General features: G+C 39.5%; 1 protein-coding gene across 3 annotated transcripts in view; it reads left to right on the top strand.

Moving 5' to 3' along the window:
* Positions 1 to 14283, top strand: part of CDK6 (cyclin dependent kinase 6) — a 135531-nt gene extending 121248 nt beyond the window's left edge. For all 3 annotated transcript variants that reach the window (XM_059843274.1, XM_059843285.1, XM_059843279.1), the window contains exon 8: positions 791 to 14283. In XM_059843274.1, the coding sequence (XP_059699257.1) occupies positions 791 to 937 (147 nt within the window). In that variant the 3' untranslated portion in view covers positions 938 to 14283. The remainder of the gene's footprint in view (positions 1 to 790) is intronic.
* The last annotated feature ends 5384 nt before the right edge of the window (positions 14284 to 19667 follow it).

The raw sequence follows: 19667 nt of genomic DNA, 5'->3' as shown, positions 1-19667 counted from the left end.
TTGTGTTTGCAGACAGCCTGGAAGGGGAAGCTAGACATGGGACAAGAGTTAGATTCGGAACAAGAAGGAATAATATATGGCCAAGAGCTCAGTGAGTGTGAGGCATGATGGGAGGGAGGGAGGGAAGAAGGAAGGAAGGAGATTAATATCTGTGCCTAGAAGATGAGGTAGGAAAGAGATCTGTTCCTGCCAGGCAAAGAGATGATAAGTGGGAGCCACAGATGAAAGGGGAGAGTAGAACTGGAAGTCACTGAATTAAATTTCAGGAGTGAAATGATAGAAATTCTGATACAAGAAAAGAAAGCAGGACTAGGAATTGGTTAGACAAGAACAGTAGGAAGAATAATACATGGAAGTGAATGCCATAAAGAACAAGGTATAAACGCAAGGCTAGGGTAGAGATTTCAGTGCTGGCTGGACAAAGGCTGGGATACAGATCAGGAAGGAGGGCCATCAAAGTGCAACAAGGAAGATGAGGGAGAAACTGAAGACACAGCATAAGCAGATGAAGGCTGTCCTGTGCATGTGAATTAAAGAAAACCTCTATTTTGGGATTTAATAAATGGTGAATACTTGAATTTTATAGCATGTAATTTTTGAGGTGGTCGTACTCTTACACTGTGACCTCACTGCTTGTTTTAATATGGATGGTCATTGTGCACCACCTTCTAAGACCCTGTTGTGTCTCATACTGATATAAACTGAAGGTGGTATGCATTAATGTATGTATGCAATGACAGCACTGTTAACTTACATTGTAGTTAAAACTAACTTCTTTTCATACTTTCAGAAATGCTTAGCGTTCAACCCAGCCAAAAGAATATCTGCATATGTTGCCCTTTCTCACCCATATTTCCATGATCTGGAGAAATTCAAGGAGAATCTGGACTGTCACGTGTCATCCAGCCAAAACTCCAGTGAGGTGAATGCATCCTAAGTGCTGACTGAAGATGAACCATAAATGAACAAGACATGTAGCTGACAAGGCCACTGTCCCAAACAAACCACATAGCTAGCGAGATCATTATTTGGAGGTTTTATGCACTTATCTTTTATTTTGGGATTGTGATGTGCTTATCCATGGAAATCAATCTAGTTTACTTTTATCAGAGCAATGCAAGGGCCAGGGCTTTGACCTGCTCCTGTTGCAGCTTTATGTTTGTTTTGGTTTTGTTTTGTTTATCTACCTGGGAAAACTCCAGACGAAGAGAAGCTGCTGACCAGTTTTGCTGCCATTTTATCTTTCTAATATTGAATGCTGCCAGTGTTTCATGATCGAGTCACTGCCATCGATGCAATCTCTCTCTCTCTCTCTAGCTGCTGAAGTATGATTTGGTACTTTTTTATTGTTATTCTGTGATATTCAAAGAATGGCATTGAAATACCAGATCTCTGCAACCTGCAGTTAACTGATACGTGCGTTAATACATCCAGCTACTGTTCATTCACAGCAGATATGCAGGTGCTTCCCCACTTGAAAACCTGCATAAATTAATTTATCATTTTGTTGCTCTATAAAAATAACAGTGATGATGATGATCATAATAAATGTCTCAGCTTTTAGGTTTTTTCATACACAAACGAGTTATTATCTAGCTATGTTTGTGTGCATGTTTCAAAAAACTGTCCTGTTCTTACTGTTTCAATTTCAAAATGGTCTTTCTGTGTTGAAATGCAGACATGTTCTAGTCCATCATCTAACCCATCATTCCCCCCTGGAAACAGCTGCAAGCATATTTTCTTCATCTCATTCCAAATAATTTTCTGATGTCCAGCTTAAAGACATGAGCAGAGCCAATGAAAATCAATACAGATTTTCACCTTCAACCTGTTCTCATTGTCAGCCAAAAATAAAAACAGAAGAAATATTTCTGGTTCAGAAGCAGAGAATCCTATACCTGTAATAAGCACAGAGAAGTATTTGTGCTGCATTGTACTCTGTATACTGTGCTGCCTTACCTGCAACACCCCCTAATGCATCACAAGTGCATGAACATTAATGCTCAAATCCCTCACATGTCACTTCCTAAGCAGGTTTGTTTCCTATGCAGAAATGCATGACCTTCTCTCCTAAACCACCATGTGGGGATACTAGCACATGCCTCTCCACTAAGGTTAATGTGCCATTATTGAATGTCAAAATAACTAAGCAATTCACTTGTCTTTATAGCACAGTTATTTTAAATATTACCTGAAATTTTTATATTTAGTATTTTTACCTTAACTAAAATATATTTTCAGTATTTCGAAAAGAAACTTTTATTTTTTTAATACTGTACTGGGGAAAAAGAAGTATTTTAAATCCATAAAAGCTGTTCCCTAGCTGTTCAGTGCATTTACTTGGCATGACTTGGGGGAAAATATTGGTCCAATGAGTATAACTGATGCTAAGTGAGGCAGCCAGCTTTGCTTTCTCCTGGGACAGTCCCTTAGGCTTCTCTCTTCCTCATCTCTATTTCATCTTGTCTAGGTGGTGAGCCAGCATTATATCCCTGTGCATGGCAAGCTTGGCAGAAGCAGGTCCTTAGCAGTGAGTTGGGCAGTGTAACTTTTCCAGCTGTGACAGGGGAACTTGCAGCCATCTCACAGGCAGGTCTCTCGCTCCGGTGGCCACCCTCACTGTAAACTCCATTTCAGGTATCTGCACTGTCTGGGTCATGGTCCACTGCTAGGATAGTGAGTCTGTCTCCTGGATGAAGCTTTTTGTTACTGCTAGACATTTAAATGTGTGATATATGGTTAAATTAGGCCTATTTCAAACAAGCCAGAGTTTAAAAGGACCACTTGCATGCTTGCATGCAGTGACCTGTGCTTTTTTTAAGCCCAAAATGAGCCTATGCAAAACTTAAAGTAGCATGAACAGGCAAGTTGCAAATTAGGCCTGGCAAGAGCATGCACAAAGCATCTGCACACAGAGATACCACAGATCTCTAACGTCAGAATTTCAGAAGCTCTGTGAGCAGGAAGCTGAAGGCCAGGGAGCTGTCATAGCAGCAAACCTAATCTTGGTCTTGCCTTTGTCATTCTCTTTGTTCCTGCACCCACAGGGAACTGCAGACCTACTGCACTGGTGTTGTCCCGGTCCTATTCCTGTATGGGTTAGTGGAACCAAGTGTGAATAATTTTTAAAATTCACAGAGTAGGATGGGCCAGAGTGAATTTTTTGTCGCGATTTTTAAACACTAAGTAGAACAACAAACAGAGACAAAAGTCGGGAGACTCTGCAACAGTAGTAATTAGAAAAGCTTTTTTACAGAGTTTAGCACTTTTGAAAACATTCCACATTTCACCTAGCACGGAGCTATCTGTCATACATACCTTATCAGGGCATTCAGCTGGTGTGGCTTCCCAGCAACTGCTCAGGGAACTCTCCCAGAGCTCTCCACCAACTAATACAGGGTGAAAATGTAGAGGAGGAGATGATATTTTCCAAATTAGGCTTAAAACTCTCAGATAGAAATGTGCATCTGTTCCACATAAGAATCTGTTCTATTAATCTTAGCAAAGCTAAAGAATAGACAATATGGTTGCTGAATGTAGATACATTATTAGGGTAAAAACAGAAAGGAGGGGAGTGAATACTTAAAGCCAAAGGTTAGCGTTGGCCCAAAAACTAATGAGAATGTGGAAATCACCAGGAATTTAACTACTGGAGCAGTATTTCCCAGTCGTAGTATCAAAGAGCTAAGGAAGCAGCAAAGAAGAAAACAGGGGCTGTCTTATGGAGTCAGAGGCAGAACTTCTGCAACATGGTGCTGATGTTGTCTAATATAGTAGGATCAGGTTATAAATGAGAGCATTCAGGAGAACAGTTTCAAAGGGCTGCATTAATGGTCACATTCTGGATCATCTTTCCAGTGGGAATGGCAGGAACAAAACCAAGAAATCTAAGAATCTTGGCAGGGTTAGGGAAAATATTTCTCTAATGGGGTCCTTGTTGTAGCAAGGGCCTGGATTCAAAGGACCAACAATTTTTCAAATTACCTCCTTTTCCAGATATCTTCAGGAAGAAATTCCATTTGACATGCCATAGGCTTAATCATATTCCAGTCTTCCCTGCCAAACCATGTGGGGTTTCACTTACACGAGTAAACTGAGAAAGCCTGTTCTCTGGCTGGGCAGAGCACTGTTGTTGGCTAATACCATGCCAGGAATCATATTTATAATTAGACAGCACAGACAGCTGTGGGACTGTGCTCAAACCCATGCCCTTGCTCTTCTTATGTTACTGGTATAGCTGTAGTATTTTAGTACCTTTACTCATTACTGCCATATGGGTAGGATGTAGGACTTGTGTAAGTGAAAAAGAAAGTGCTGTGATGAAAACTCTTTGTACACCTTTAAAGGAGACTTCAGAGTGCAATTCTTCTTAGTGATATCTAAACCTGTATGTGTTCTCTTCTACAGGAGTGGCTCAACAGCAGCTAAAAAATGCTGAATAACAAAAGATGTATTAAGTATAGCTCCTAGAACACCCACAGCCAGGCACTCTGCTCTTCTTAGCAGAGAACAGGGTGTTCTGAGTAATGGAAGGAGAAATTTCTATCTCCCACCAGCCTTTTTTTTTTTCTTTTTAATCACTACTACATAACTCTGCAGAAAAAAACAGACCCACTAGCCAAGGAAAAAAATCACCACAAGCAGCTAGTGAAGTGCTAATTGCTGAACCATAGCAATCCATCTGGTGCAGCCCTTTTCTCTTCTCCCTGTCCACGCTCACACCAGCCTTCCTGTTTCTCTCCTTCAGCTCCCTTATGTAAACAGGTTTCAGTGATGCTATTTTCAGGTTTTCAGGTGCTATTTCCAGCAAGATTCTTCCAAATTTTCCATAGCTACACAGTGTCAGTGTCCCCTCCATTCCTGTTACTAAATGTTGCTTCATTAGTCTCACGGCCTAAACCAGTGATGAGACAAGAACTTTGTGCACCTCCTTGCTTAGGCTTAATTTCATGTACCCGTGTTGCCTTCTGTGTGGTTAGTAAAATTCTAAAAATAGGATTTGTGCATATTTCTATGCAGGCTGTGTCCACACTCCAGGTTTCTTTAGGCCTATTAGTCCACAATGATCAATAATAGAGCATCTTTCCCTGTTGTTTCTGTCCTAAAACACACCAAAAAATGAGGGCGTCATGTTTGCAAAAAAATTAAATTTAGGGCTATGTGTACAGAGCATTTTTAATGAAAGGAATCACTAAATTGCAGCATTTGAACATCTTCTACGTGGGGGAGGGTTTCCAGCATGGTAACTCTTACTTGGTTTTTATACTCAGTTGCTGTTTTGAATAAGAAAATAATGTGCCTTGCTGCTTTTCACAGGTTCACTCACTGTCTTTGAGTTTTATTGTACATATAATTCTTTCTGCTGTTAGGTATTAGACCAACTTTAATATGGAAAATAAAGAGAAAGCATGCTGGTTTGGTCTTCTAGCCAGCAAACTAGGAGCACTTACCTGACTCACAACTGAAAACACATCAGTTGTCAAATACATACATGAATTAGAAACCACACAGTTCAGTTTAAAAGGCCACATAAATTAATTATGTTCCATGTATAAGATACATTTGAATAATGAGGAAGTTTATTCTAAGAACTCTGTTTTATAGAACCACTTGGCTAGTATTTTTCATATACAGTAGGTTCAGGAATAGATTGACTTATATATACAATGTGAATTAGAAGTTACTAGGCTATTTGAGTGATTTTGTTGTTTTATGCTTGAAGCTTGAATTGATTGCAAGCTTAGGAACGTAACATATTTATTTTATTGCTTCAAAATGGCTTCTAAATATCAAGATTTCTTTTGATGTTAACAGGATTTCACACTCTTTTTTTTTTTAATATGTAAATTATGTTCTTGAAATTAGTATGTTAGAAAAAGCATTTTTCCAAACTGCGTTAGTGGGGGAAAATTTAAGAAATTTATTTTTGCTTTCACAGTGAGGTGAACTCTTCGATAACTGACTATCAATAAGCTATACTTTTTCTTCCTTTTGATTACTAAGCCTTGAGTATACAGGTTACTTTCAATGAAGAAAAAAATCAGAAACTCTAGATAAATGGGATTTTATATGTTTAAACTTCCAAGTTTTATTTTCATATCCTTTTTTTTGTGCAAGCACAGTTCAGATGTACAAAAACATAACTACAATTTTAGCAGTCTAACAGGCTGTACGACACAAATTGAGGTTTTATTTGTGAGCTGTTTATTTTATTTTATTATCTCTCTGCGTCTTGCAAATTATTAGATAATGGCTGTAATACAATTCTAGTTTCTGGACTAGACTCTGTAACCATCAAATCTCAATAATTTATGTAAAACAGAAAGAAGCTTTCTCATAGATTCTAATTACCTAGGCCATTAAAAGAAGAAAGATGTAGACATATGAACTGACAAATATACTTTTGCCAAGTGTTGTTTCTTCCCTTTAGTTTGAAGCTTAGCAAGTATTGCATACTGATCTGCAATACATATACAATGTAAGAACCACAAGGACCACTTCAGAGTAGTGTGCACAAATAATAGGAAAAATTACTCATTAGACTCTTTGAGATACCAGATGAAAATAATTTCTTTAGCTGTAACACTCAAAATCTTGAAACTCATATATTTTTCCATTAAAAAGTATTCCTGAAAAATTATGTGTATGTTTTTAATTCAGTGATAGGCTCCCAAGCAGAACTGAATCAAGTGGGAACTTGTTCTCAAAAGTGATTTTTCCAGGCCGAATAGATACCATCAGTTCTTCATGTACTCATCAGAAACTAAAATTAACCAGCACCATTCTTAGATGAGCCTTTTGCTTTCTGGGCAGAAAAACCTGAGGTCACTGTTAGTAAAGTTAATGGAAAATTTGCTTTGACTTAAAAGTCCTGTGGAAGCTTCTGCAATATTCAGTTTTCCAGCCTTCATTGAAAGACTGTGCAAAACAGCAAAGATAAATCAAAACTCCTTAACTACTATAGGGTTTTTTCCCCTTTGTGTTACATATTTTATCTGTTTTGGGATATATTGATGGGTTTTATCTAGCCCAGTGCTAATGAGACTTTTGCAATGCTAGAGAAAGTAAAAAGAACTGGTATCATATTTTGATTGTTGGTGGTTGTGATAGGGCAGATTTTTTTTGTCTCCAGAAAGGATCAGACATAATATACTGCCTTCTTGAAAAAGAAAAAAATAAGAAAAACAAAAAGCACCCACAAACAGCTGACACTTGGTAAAGATTTGAAAGGAGATTTTAAAGAAACTATTTGGAAAATATTGTCAGGATGAGTGAAAAGGAGCATATTTTTGATGTGAGAGATATAAATGCAAACCATGTGTATTAAATATGCATTGAAACTGATACTTTTTCAGTGACTTTGCAAAGTTGACAGGGTTTTATAGAAGAAAAGCATCCAAGTATGAATTTATTCAAACTACCACTTATATGTTCATTTGCACTAAAGCAGCCTGTACTGTTTGAAAGGAGATGGGAAAACACATCATGTTAAACTTGTGATTCACTTTGGTGTCTACAAGGATGTGTTGTAAAGCTCTCAAGCTCAGTGTCCATTTTTGAGCAAGCCAAATTCTCATTCACACTATTCACTTTCTGTGAATCCATCCACATGCCTGGAAAAAACACATTTTCTAGTGTTTACATGGATACTTGCTCACATTGACATGCTCATGTTAATTCCAGACCGGGGACAGTCTCTGCCGCTAAATGGAAAATGAATTTCACAGACTGACAGATTCCTTTGTACAATTACTCCTAAAGGGTTTAAAATCAATGTTCAGTGATATAGAGCTCTTCATTTTATTCCGTGTTTCACACGTACATCATGTTCTGCTAATTCTCAGCCTTTTTTTAAAAAAAAAGTAAAACCCCATTTCTTTAATGTTAGGATCAATTTTGAGTAGCTAGATGAAGGAGGAAAATCGTGATGTGATGGAAAGAGAAAAAACGGGCAGAGAGCAGGAGAGTTGGCAAGTGAGTTTGACTACATGGAAAAGTTATTGATAAACATAGGGGGACAACTGTTTTCCAGTTGTTTTGTTTTCTCCTGTCATATAAGATGATAAAGCAAGACTCATGAACAGGATTTTGGTTCCAGGTGCTTATGCCAACTCAAGTCGTGAGTTACAGTGCACTTCTTCAGCATAGCAACAGCTCTATTTTTTTAATTTTGCATAAGCTACAGCTTTTTCTGGGTAGATATTAAAAAAAGTCTTATGAGACAGCTTGACAGCAGATTAAGCTGTCCACAGAGACAGTGCCTGTAGCTCAGCTGCAGACACTGGAGACTGTACAGCTCTGCTGCAGGAGAGCCACTGACAGTGTCTATTAGTGTGCAATGTTCTGCATTAGAAGTTGACTCCTGCTGCAAATTGAAAATCCTTTGGTCATCCAAAATGGCATGGTTTTGCACACTTGGATTTTGATAAGGTTATCCACAGGCAAGTTCTGCTGGATCAGTCCAGGTGGTTCACCATCTTACAGGAGCAAGTCTGAGGGCTTAGCAAGTGTGTCTGACATCCAGTGTAAATAATAATGCAAAATCATCTGCCATGGGAAAAGACTTTTTGTAGGTTGTAGAGTAGGAATGAGCTTTCTGAGCTGCTCTGCCAACAGGAGAGCTACTGTTAACTATTATTATGCCAGCTCCAAAAATGCAGAATAGGAAGCCTGCATGACACTTTGTTGTGTTCAGTCTATGTGCATGGGTGGCAGGGTAAGTGTTGGCACAGAGTGGCTAATTTTGGTCCTTCCATTAAACATGAGTAACTGGGCTTGGCACAGAGACAAGCTTCACTATTCCAGGCATGGGGAACCTGTAATTCTCCACAGTCATTCTCTGGCTCTTGGTAAATACATATACTGGTAGACCACTCAGCCATTCAAGTAGTTCTTTCCTTATCCCAGGTCATCCTTCTGTGACACTGTGAAGGAAGCCTTGAGGAGTCTATTCCTCAGCAGTTTTCCAGCTTTCCTGCTTCTTCTCACTGCAGCAGCAATTACTTACCATTTGTATCTGACTCTGCTGGTGCTTCCACTACTACTGAAGTAGCTGTCAGCTAAATTACTGCCTTGTGACTCCAAGCTTCCAGTCTTGGCCAGCCAGTGATTTGTACTCTAGTTTTAGCTTGCTTCTCATTAGAAACAGGGAAGTAGTACAGTAGAATATGGCAAAATGTGTGCCACTTTCACACTTTTTGGTTGAAGCAAAGCAATGAGCTAGAATAGATTAGATTGAACATAATGTTCAGTTGATCAGCAAAAACAATTTTGGATTCAGAAGATCATTTACTAAGTACTGAAAATGCCTGAACACTTGTCTGTGATGCACATTTTTACAAGAACACACAATGATGCCCCTGTTATACAGAAGCTTTTGATGGATACAAGACTAGAAATGCCAGCCTCCAACTGCTTACCCTGCTTCCCCTCACCTTCCCCAAGATCACTGTTCCCAGGAAGAGGATTCCTCCCAGCACTGGGTGGAGCAACTGTGAAACAGTCCCCAGCTCTCAAGATAGGTTGTGTTCATGTAGGCAATCAAGCTCATTCCTTCCCTTTGGCTATGGCAGTGTAAAGTACAGAGCCCTGCCACAAGTACTAGGCACGAACAGATCTTAAACACCAAAATATTCTCCTGAGGAAAAGTCTTCCCTGGATCTAGAGGGGACAATATGTTTACTGTTTCTATGACAGTTGACTTCTACTTGTTGCATTTTAAACAGCAGTGATATAAGAACTCCCCTAAGAAAACTCTCCCACTACACAAAAGGGACAATACTGAATTAAGGATATTCTGTGGGAAAAGACAAAATGTTGTATTCCAGGTAGAATATATGTATGTCAAACAATCATCCTTCATCTGTGATAGAGAATAATCCACCAAACTGGGTTTAAAATGTAGCCTGAGTCTGCAGCCTGCTAGTTAAATAATTGTTTTCCTAGCAAGTCCCAAACCCACCATGATTTCTTGCAGGGACTTTATCTTGGAGTCCCTTTTAAGAAAGGTGGCTGTAACCATGGGTTGCACCTACAACAAAATGTACTTCAGAAACTGGATGCTCGCAAGACATTTGTGGATGCGAGGCTGTAGAAGGTGGTTTATGTAAGCTCAGGGGGGATGTACTTGTGTGAAAGTATTGGTTGCCATGCACATTTTGAACTGAAGTTACCTATCAGAACATAATTGAAGGAGTGCAGCATCACAAGATTAGAGGCTTCTGCTCTTTAGATCTCTAGCAACCCTGTGGTGCTCCAGCTCTGTTTTGTTTTGATTTGATTTATTTCACCTCCCCACTGCCATTCTCCTTTCTGTTGTGTGTAGTAAGTTGTAAAGAAAAGCATTACCTTATAGTTTACCATCTCAAAAAGAGAGAAGGCCAGCAATCAGAAAATCTTTATCACTCTGTGGTGGTCAGTATTAAGGGAATCATAATGCTGAGTTGGAAGGGACCTTTCGTGGTCATTGAGTCCAACTCCAAGAATCACACCATGTGCCTAAGAGTGTTGTCCAAACTCCTCTTGAACTCTGTCTGACCCAGGCTTGGTGCTGTGACCACTTCCCTGGGAAGTCTGTTCCAGTGAAAAAACCTTTTTCTGATATCTAATTTAAAGCCCCCCCGGCTCAGCTTTGAGTCCTGTCACTGGTCATGAGAGTGAAGTTGTCTCTCTTTAGTTCCAACAAAAAGAATTCAACATCCGTGGCATCTACCTTTCCATTAAGCACTGTTAAAAACCTGACATTCTCCACAGTGTCCACAATCTCTTTGCCAGGAGTTTGAACTCCCTTCCTTACAGCCCATTTGGAGTCACAGCAATGAGAGCAAACAAAGTTTACATTATGATGGTGCTTTTCAGTAAAAAGTGAGAGCCAGTTCCAGTTGACACATGGACTGAAAGAGTCTCAAGGACTCTTAGCCAGGCACCATTCGTAGGCAAGGCAGTCCCTTCTGCTAGGGAAAGAAACACATTTTAAAACACTGAAGATAAGGAAAATATAAAGGTGCCATTTATTTTTCCAATAGAATCTGTTTTCTGCACAATGCTGTATCGTTTTGGCACTGAAGCCAAGACCACAGATGAACATTGATTCATTCCTTGCAGTCTTTAATTTCCTTGTAAATTCTTTACAAGCGTTCAGATTAATGTATTTGTGGTCCATTTCATTCCAATTCATTTAAGTGGTCTATATCTGCCCTTGAATCTCATATGAATTTTATTGTTAATACAATATTTTGCTGCATTACTTTGAACGGCTTTAAAAGTATAATGTCTTTGAATGCTCTAGTTAAAGAAAAATTATACCTTCAAAATGCTGTGTTACAAGTTGGAACTGTATACTTTGGAAGTGATGTTTATATTATAATGCCCAAAGGCATCACAGGGTGCTTTCGTCTGTATGTCTTCTACTTTCTGTGTTACAGTGTGTATTTGTACTTCCTCACTAACTTGATACTCTTCAGTCTGAAGGCCTAAATCTGCAAAGACACGAATACTGTACCTCAGCTGAGCAGTCTCACAGAGCAGAGAGGGCTTACTCGTGGGAGTATAGTTGCTCACAAAAAGTATTTGCAGAAAAAGGCTTTCCTTTAGGAACTGACTGTAATTGTGAGGACACATGGTTAATAACAGCACCAAGACACCAGTAAATGGGGTCTGTGTTTATTGAAAATGTGGACACATTTATCTTCAAGTTATTTGACATTATTCTAAATTATTGCTATTATGATTTAGTATATTATTTAGTATATTTGTATGAAAACACATTAGTCCTGTGAAAGGGTAGTTGCAAAAAAATGTGTTGAGTCTTGCTGCTTTATTGTTTATTTGCATTTAGTATACGTTTTGGTTGTTGAAGTGAAGCTAGCTTCTTAGAGAGGCAGGAAGATAGATCAGTCTGAAAAAATCATAAATAAGCATCATACTGTGCATTGAGTTTTGCAGTTAGAGTAGTATATGTGTTCAGATTTAGCAATTTTTATGCTTTAGAGAATTTTTGTTTGTTTTAATATGTAAAGGAATAACCAGATTACTTTGAAATATTGTAGAGCTAATTTTACACATAGTGGGGAGATGTTGTCTGAAAAATTAAAATTAGAAAACATTACATTGGCTGCCTTTGGCTTTAGTTTGTTTGTAGAATGCCCAGCAAGTATCTGTTGATTTCAGACGCTTAAGCCAGGGATCAAGTTTGTGCAGCATCTTGTAGCTGAAGAAAGTTTTCTGCAGTGATAAAGTTGCGCATCTGAGCTTGAAGTAAGATTGCTGCCTAAACAAAAGCATAGAGGCAGAAAATATAGGTGCTGGATTGTTTGGGGCGGGGGGGGTTGTGCATGGAAAATTGCATGAATTAGGGTTGGAGATTCAAAGTATTTAAAATCATTTAGCATGATTTACTCTTGTTGTAATTCCACTGACTACAGTTAAATTAAACCAAGAATTTGGCCTTGTAAGTCTACAAATTTCAGTGTCAGGCAGCTCAGGTCTATATAAAGATACTTAAGCTTAGTAAATCAGCAAGAATACTATATAAATTGTAATGTGTGATAAAAATCCTAACTATAGTTACATTCTTTCTCTAAAAATTTCTATTCATTGCTTTTTTATACAAAAGGTCAGAACTGCACTTCTTAGTGGCATTGGGATATGTGGAGAAAAGGAGGATGCTGGTACAGAAATGTATCAGAAATAAGATTCAGTTCTTAATGCTCCATGTGTGCCTACCTTGCATGTGACAAATCCCACTGAAGTTAACAGAAGTCATATCAAGTTAAGCCTGCTTGTAACTCTCACGAGATACTGGTTTAAGAATCTTCAAGATAAGTTGTGTTCTCAAAAGGCATTATTAAACTTGTGGTTTCAGGTTTACAGAATACTATGAACAGTGAAGACAGCTTCTGAGACACATCCAGAGTAATTTTATTAATTGATATTACACCAGACCAACATCCATTAGCAAATCAAAATCTCTGTCAGTACCTTCATTTCTCAGTGTAATTTTATTTAAAAAAAAAAAAAAAAACACAAAACAAAAGAAATTCAGAAAATGAAAATGGCCTCTATGCTGTTTGGATTATTTCTTTTCTCTCTTTTCCACCTTTTTTGTCATAAAATATTTTGCTCTGGAGTTGTCTAGGATTTGATAATTCAAGGAAAGCATGCAAAGCAGTTTGGAATACGTTTCTTCATTCACCTTAGGGCATATGTTCAGCTGGTGAAAATCAGCATAGTCCTGTTGACTTCTACGGCATTGTATCAGTCTATACCAGTGCAACAGTTGGCATGTCAGGTTTTAGCATTTCAAGTCACTTTACCTACATATGCAGTAGGATTCTGTTTTGCAAGATGGAAAGTTATACAGTGCAAACTGTACTACCTAGACTACCATTGATATCTATTCACAGGACATGATTTCACTGTATCATTTCATACTTGAAATTCATGATGTTCTTTTAATCAGGGTACAAACATGAAAAGGTGCGTGTGTTACTGTTTCATTTAAAGGTGCATAATTTTTTTTTTATTCTGTGTGCTTAATAGTTACTAGTCAGTGTTCTTTACATTCTTGGCATTCAGCATTTAAATCACCTATGTGTGAAATACAGTATCACCTGCAGAGGTACAGAAAAATGTAACAGCGATTTCTTGAATTGTTACTGAAATATACTGGTTTACCTTTTAGTCATCAATATGACATCAAGGGGCTACAGCATGTGAACTGTGGTATATAGAAGTCTTGCACCATTGCTGTACAGGAAATCTTGCAGACTCTCTCCTCTTCTTGCACAGCTGCTGATTACCATATACGCATTGGGGAAAAGTATATTTCTGCTGTACAGAATGGCTGGGAAGTAACACAGACACTTTGGAAACTCTAGAGCTCCCTTTGCAAGCTTTCAAACAAAGCCCTTTGATCTAACTGCATGCCTGTTCTGTGTCCCAAATTTCACCCTATGGGGCTTTCTGCTTTAAGAACACCCTCAGCTGGGGCTACTTTATGTTGACTGCATTGAAGTTCATCGGAGCATGCACCTTACCGTATTAACATATTCTTTAGCTTTTACAAGTTTGTAAAGATAGTTGACTGCAAAACTAATGTGTCAATACAGCAGAATTAAATTAAGGCACACAGAACGTTATCAATAATGTATTATATCAGAATTACAGTCCTTTGGAACTGAACGTTTTGCTGCTGGCAGTGCAAGAAAAGCAAAGTTGTGTATTTATTGTTGGGTGCTGAGGGTTCAGTATGAAAATCAATATAATAAAAATTTTCACAGTGTCTAGTTCTCTTTAGTTCCCAAATTATTGAAAAGTAAAAGGGCAAAAAATTAGTTTTGTATTTAAAACTGCTTCACCCTTCTAGCTATATTTTTCTTTTATCTAAAAATGTAAAATGAATACAAATGCAGTAAGTATTGTATATTAAATACAGAAAATTAGCAATGTTGGTTTCTAGTTTCTATGCTTCCAAGTGTTTTTCTCAACACCCTGTGTATTCTAGAAAATCAACAAACACAACCAGACACAGAAACATAAGCACATGCACACCCTTTCCAGCACCTTACTATATACCAGTTTTATAAAAATCTACCCTCCTTTATCACAATTACTCATTCCTAGGTATTTTGCTTACCTACAATGAATTCCATTTAAAAAGTTATAATCTAAGAGTTTATTTTTTCTTTCAAAAGCAAAACATTGCTGCAATTGCTGGGGATGCTGTATGATTTAGCACTGATCTGTTTTTACCGAAATCTTTGTTTTGGTCTAGGCAAACTGTGCTTTAATTCAGCTATAATGGTTATCATTTATCCATGAAATGCACTATTTTTCCCAAACGTTACTTGATCTAACTGTTGTGCTAAATGTGCATGGTATTTTTGTATTCCTTAAGATTCTGCTATTTTCATCTTCATCTTTTAAAGAGCTAAGCACACGTTATTGATCGACTGGTTTTTCTTGATTGGTTTTTGTCATAGTTTGACACTGGCCAAAGGCCAGGCACTCACAAAAGCCATTTGCTTACCCTCTTCTGCTACAGTTGGGCAGAGGAGAGGGAAAAAAATTGACTAAGGGTTCATGAGTTGAGATAATGACTGGAAGAAAACACTCCAAGGGCAAAACAGGTTCATATTTAAAGGTATAAGGTAGATTGATTATTAACAGAATCAGAGGAAGATAATGAGAAGCAAAATAAGCTTTAAAACCACCTTTTTTCTCCCCCATCCCTCCCTCCTTCCCACCGACAGCGCAGGGAGACAGGGGTTTTGGTCAGTTTGTCACCAGAGATCTTTTCCTGTTCACTCAGGGAAAGAAGTCTTTCCTCTGCTATGCATCGGGTCCCTCCCACCCTTCAGAGGCTACCTAGAACAGAGGCTAGATAGTGTTAAAGGAATAAAGTAGGTATTTATTGAAAAGGCCTTCAAAGGATACACTTTGGGCAGTACAAGAGCCTGGCCAAGCCTACACCCAGGATGGACAATGGATCACATGTTTCCACGCTTTTGTACATTTTGGTCCATTTACATATTGGGGTTAATTGGCCAGTTACAGCTTCAAGTTATGAAGTTCCATCCTCCCAGATTGCTCACCTCAATTTGCTGTTATTTATACTTTTTTGGCCTGAAGCTGCAATAGTGTCTTTGGTTCTCGGGCTGGAAAAGGATTGTTTTGTCTAATTAAACTATGAAGAGAACTTGTTAACACATTATATGAAGTTCAGAGTTATATACTAATGCAGTACAGAATCTGGAAAATATGAAAGCTAAAATTTAAGGCATCACCGTGGGAGACAGTTCTCCGTGAACTTCTCCAGCATGGCTCCAATCTCACAAGCTGCAGTCATCCCAAAACTGTTGCAACATGAGTCCCTCCTACAGACAAACAGTCTTTTCCAAACTATTGTGGTGTGGGTTACATGTCCACGGGGTGCAGTTCTCTAAGGATAGGCTGCTCTAGTTTGGAAGCAAGGGCCCTCTCTCTCTATCTCTGGAAGCAGGGACCCTCTCTCTCTGTGTGAGTCTCCCACTGGATCACAGCTTTCTCTGGCATCTACCCACTCTGGTGTGAATGTTTTTTCTCATGGGCTGAGTGGATTTCTGCATCCCCCATGGACCTCATGGGATGCAGGGGGACAGCCTGCGTCACCATGGTCCTCACCACGGCCTGCAGAGGAATCTCGGCTCCAGCGCTTGGAGCACCTTCTCCCCTTCTTTTCCCATGATGCTGCCATGTTGTTTTCCCTCACATGTCCTCACTTCCTCATCTTCTCTGACTAGAAGAAAAACTGCTGCCCATAGGTACCATTGCCAACAAGTTCCACAAACTCACATTCCTGCAGGATCCTGCAGTGCCGAGAGGTCGATCTCACCTAGGTTCCGTGGCAGAGAGCCGCTCACTCTGTTTTTGCTGCTGGCCAGGTGGCCCTGCCACCCACCACAGCGCTGGAGCCATTTAATGTCCCCCTTTGTGCCCTTCTGTTCACAGCACAGCTGGCTTGGGGTGACCAGGCACGCAAGGCTCACTGCGGGCCACCCTGAGATGGCCCCAGCACCAGACTTCACCACCCCTGGGAAGAAATTAGCCAGCCCTGTTTTGATTTTCTTCTTAAACATGTCATCACAGAAGCATTGCCAACTTCTCTAATTGGGCCAGCAGCATATCCATCTTCAGAGCCATCAGAGATTGGCTCTCTTGTACATAGTGGAAGCTTTTAGCAGGATCTCACAGAAGCTGCTTCAGTGGCCCTCCCCCACTACCAAAAATCAGTCTATGCCAAATCAACACAACTATAAATATGACTAGTAACACTTCTGGGTATAAAGAAATTATAAAAGTGTATGTTTTGAGTGAAACACAAAATGACTTATCAGGCTCCAAAATAAGCTGCATTTTTTCTGGTTTTACTTCAACCAGAAATCCTCATCAAAACACCTCAAATACAGCTTCAGCTGATTGTAAAGTTATTATAAGTTCTCTTTAGAGCAGGATACAAGTATCTTCTACTAATGCAGCCTCCAACAGCCAGCAGATGCAGGAATCTAAAAACTATCAACTCAAGCATTCAATGACACGTCGGCTTCTGGATGAAAGCTGACACAGGGACAGAAATGACTGCAAAGCTAACCCTAAAGCCTCAAGGGGTTTTTAACAGAATCAAAACTTTGTGCTACCCTTAGAAACCTGAAGGAACCATGAAAGTCTTTTACAAGCATTAGTTACATGAACTGCAGGTGCAGCACAGACAAATAAAAAGCTACCTTTACATTATGTGACATTCCAAAGTAGTCTTTAAGCACATTATAAGATTATGAGCAGCAGTCCAGCCAGGGACGGACAGAAAGTGAACTGCAGTGAGGCCAGAGTCACAAATAGCCATATTAGCCATAGCTAATTGTGGGAAAAAAGGGGAAAATAATGGAAATACGTTACATTACATAAAAGCTGCTATAGGGATCTGGATAGTGTCTGGTGCTTTATCTCTGATAGTGCTCACAGCAAGACACCACAGAAGAAATTCAACAGTCTCTTGACAATTATGGAACAAATTCTTGACAATTATGGAACAAATTCTTCACATGGGAATTTTCTTCCTGGCCCTCATCTGTGAGAAGGTAAGTTCCTAAGACCCAATTATGGAAAAGAAAATCATAGTAAAAAAAAAAATCCCATAAGCAGAATACTAAGGTGAGAAAAAGCATAAATGTTACTCTTCCCATTTACCCACATAAAAGTTATTTCACTCTTTGCCTCAAAATTATCTAATGACACTAGGTGTCACATCTGATAGCACCATAGAAACAAATGTTCATTTAAAAATAATTTAAAATGCATTGTCTTTGTCTATCATTTGCCTGCCATTTACTGAAAAAGGAAAGTAAGATTTTTACAGTATCTTTATGAGTTCTCATTTTGAACTCATCAGTTGTGTTGCTCCTCCACCTCCCATCTCTTAGATAAACAACATTAGCTTTTAGTCTCCTAGCACACAGAAGTCCTTTCCCTAAGTATTTTCATCCATTTTTAGGAATCTGGTTTGTCTGGCTGGATTTTCAAGCCTTCCCAGCCCAGTGAAGAAAAGCTAATTGGGGTCTAATTAAAATACTGTGGAGTGCCTAGCAGAGGACTCCCTCTTCCCCAATGCCTGCATAGGGAGAGACCCTGCACCCCTGCTTTCCTGCCATGGCAAGTCTTTCTATTTCCAGGCACCGAGCTCAAAGCCTCACAGCACAAAGTGTGGCATGAATAAACACTCTTAGCTCAACTTTGGTCAAAACATTTCTGAAGAGTCATTCTGTCATGGCAGATTTGATGCAGCTCAGGCATTTCCTCCCCTGCCTCAGCTGAGCTGAAGCCCCCAGAGCCCCGCAGCCTGACTGCTCTTCCAGCATGGGGACACACAGCTCTGCTCCAAACTTGGGCCACCCTTGAGCTTCCCAGGGGTCTCACAGCACTGGGGACAACCTACACCTGTGCAGTACCATGGGGCAGCCACCTGAAACAGGGGTAACTCCAGAATAGTCCAAATCTGACCATGCATATGGGGCAAGGATTTCTCCATGCTTCACAAAATGGATATTATAATAGACTTAGTAATACTCCTAATTTCATCTTCTATGTATTTGAATGCTATTTACTTCTTTAGTTTTCAATGCATTTCTCAAGTGTTGTAAGGCAGCTCAGGGAGAGCTTCTGCCTGGTGTGCTTCCAAAGTAGCCATCCTTGTTTTAGAACATACCAGCTGTTTTTTGAGGAATAAAATTTCCCTTATGCACTATCTTGCAATTTTGAACACTAAATTTAATTTGCAACTGAACAAATTTTACTTGCAAATTTAGTATAGTCACTTTCTTAGTTTTCTTCTAGTTCCTCACAAGCTGCTCTTGGTTTTACTAAGCAATTTTGTATCACAAATTCCTGTGGGCTCACCAATTTTTCCAGCTCTTCCCAAGTATGAAGACAGCGAAGCTATTTCAGTAACAAAACTCATTTGTGCTTGGTATGATTAACATATTAACATGTGATTACTTCTCTCCATTTTTACAAAGCTGTGACTAAAATGCAGTAATTTTTAATGGTAATTTGAAATTCTGATTTAATAGATCCCAATAACTCCCGGGCTCTTCTTAGCACTTCCATTAACCTAATGTAATATTAACCCTGCCGATATTACAATGCTTTATTTTGCAGTGCAGATGGCTAACGAGGGATGAGTACACACTTTGGTTTTCCTCTCTTTTTCTTATCTCCCCCCTCCCGCCGAAATAGGGTCCCATCCTATGTCAGGACGGGCTGCTATTTCATAATACCTTAGTCTATGCATCTACAGAAGGCAAAAGGAAAAGCGAATACTGCGTTCCCTCCGTAACTGACCACCAGATGGATCAAGAGAAAACCTCTCACTACGAAATTCTGCTCTCTCCTGGGAGGCAGATTCCAGACGAGAGTCCCGGATCCAAGTGAACGTTTACATTTCAGGGCTGCCCCTCAGAGCCGCCCCCTGCTCCCCCTTCCAAGGCTGTCCCGGCGCCCGCCCCGCCGGCGGCTCCTCAGCAGGAGACATGGAGCTCCTGGAGCGGGTCCAGCGAAGGGCTACGAAGATGGTGAAGGGACTAGTGCATCTCTCTTAGGAGAAAAGGCTGAGGGAGCTGGACCTATTCAGCCTC

The sequence above is a fragment of the Haemorhous mexicanus genome, chromosome 1 (assembly GCF_027477595.1).
Source record: "Haemorhous mexicanus isolate bHaeMex1 chromosome 1, bHaeMex1.pri, whole genome shotgun sequence".
Taxonomy (NCBI): domain Eukaryota; kingdom Metazoa; phylum Chordata; class Aves; order Passeriformes; family Fringillidae; genus Haemorhous; species Haemorhous mexicanus.
This window is presented reverse-complemented; position numbering and strand designations above follow the sequence as displayed.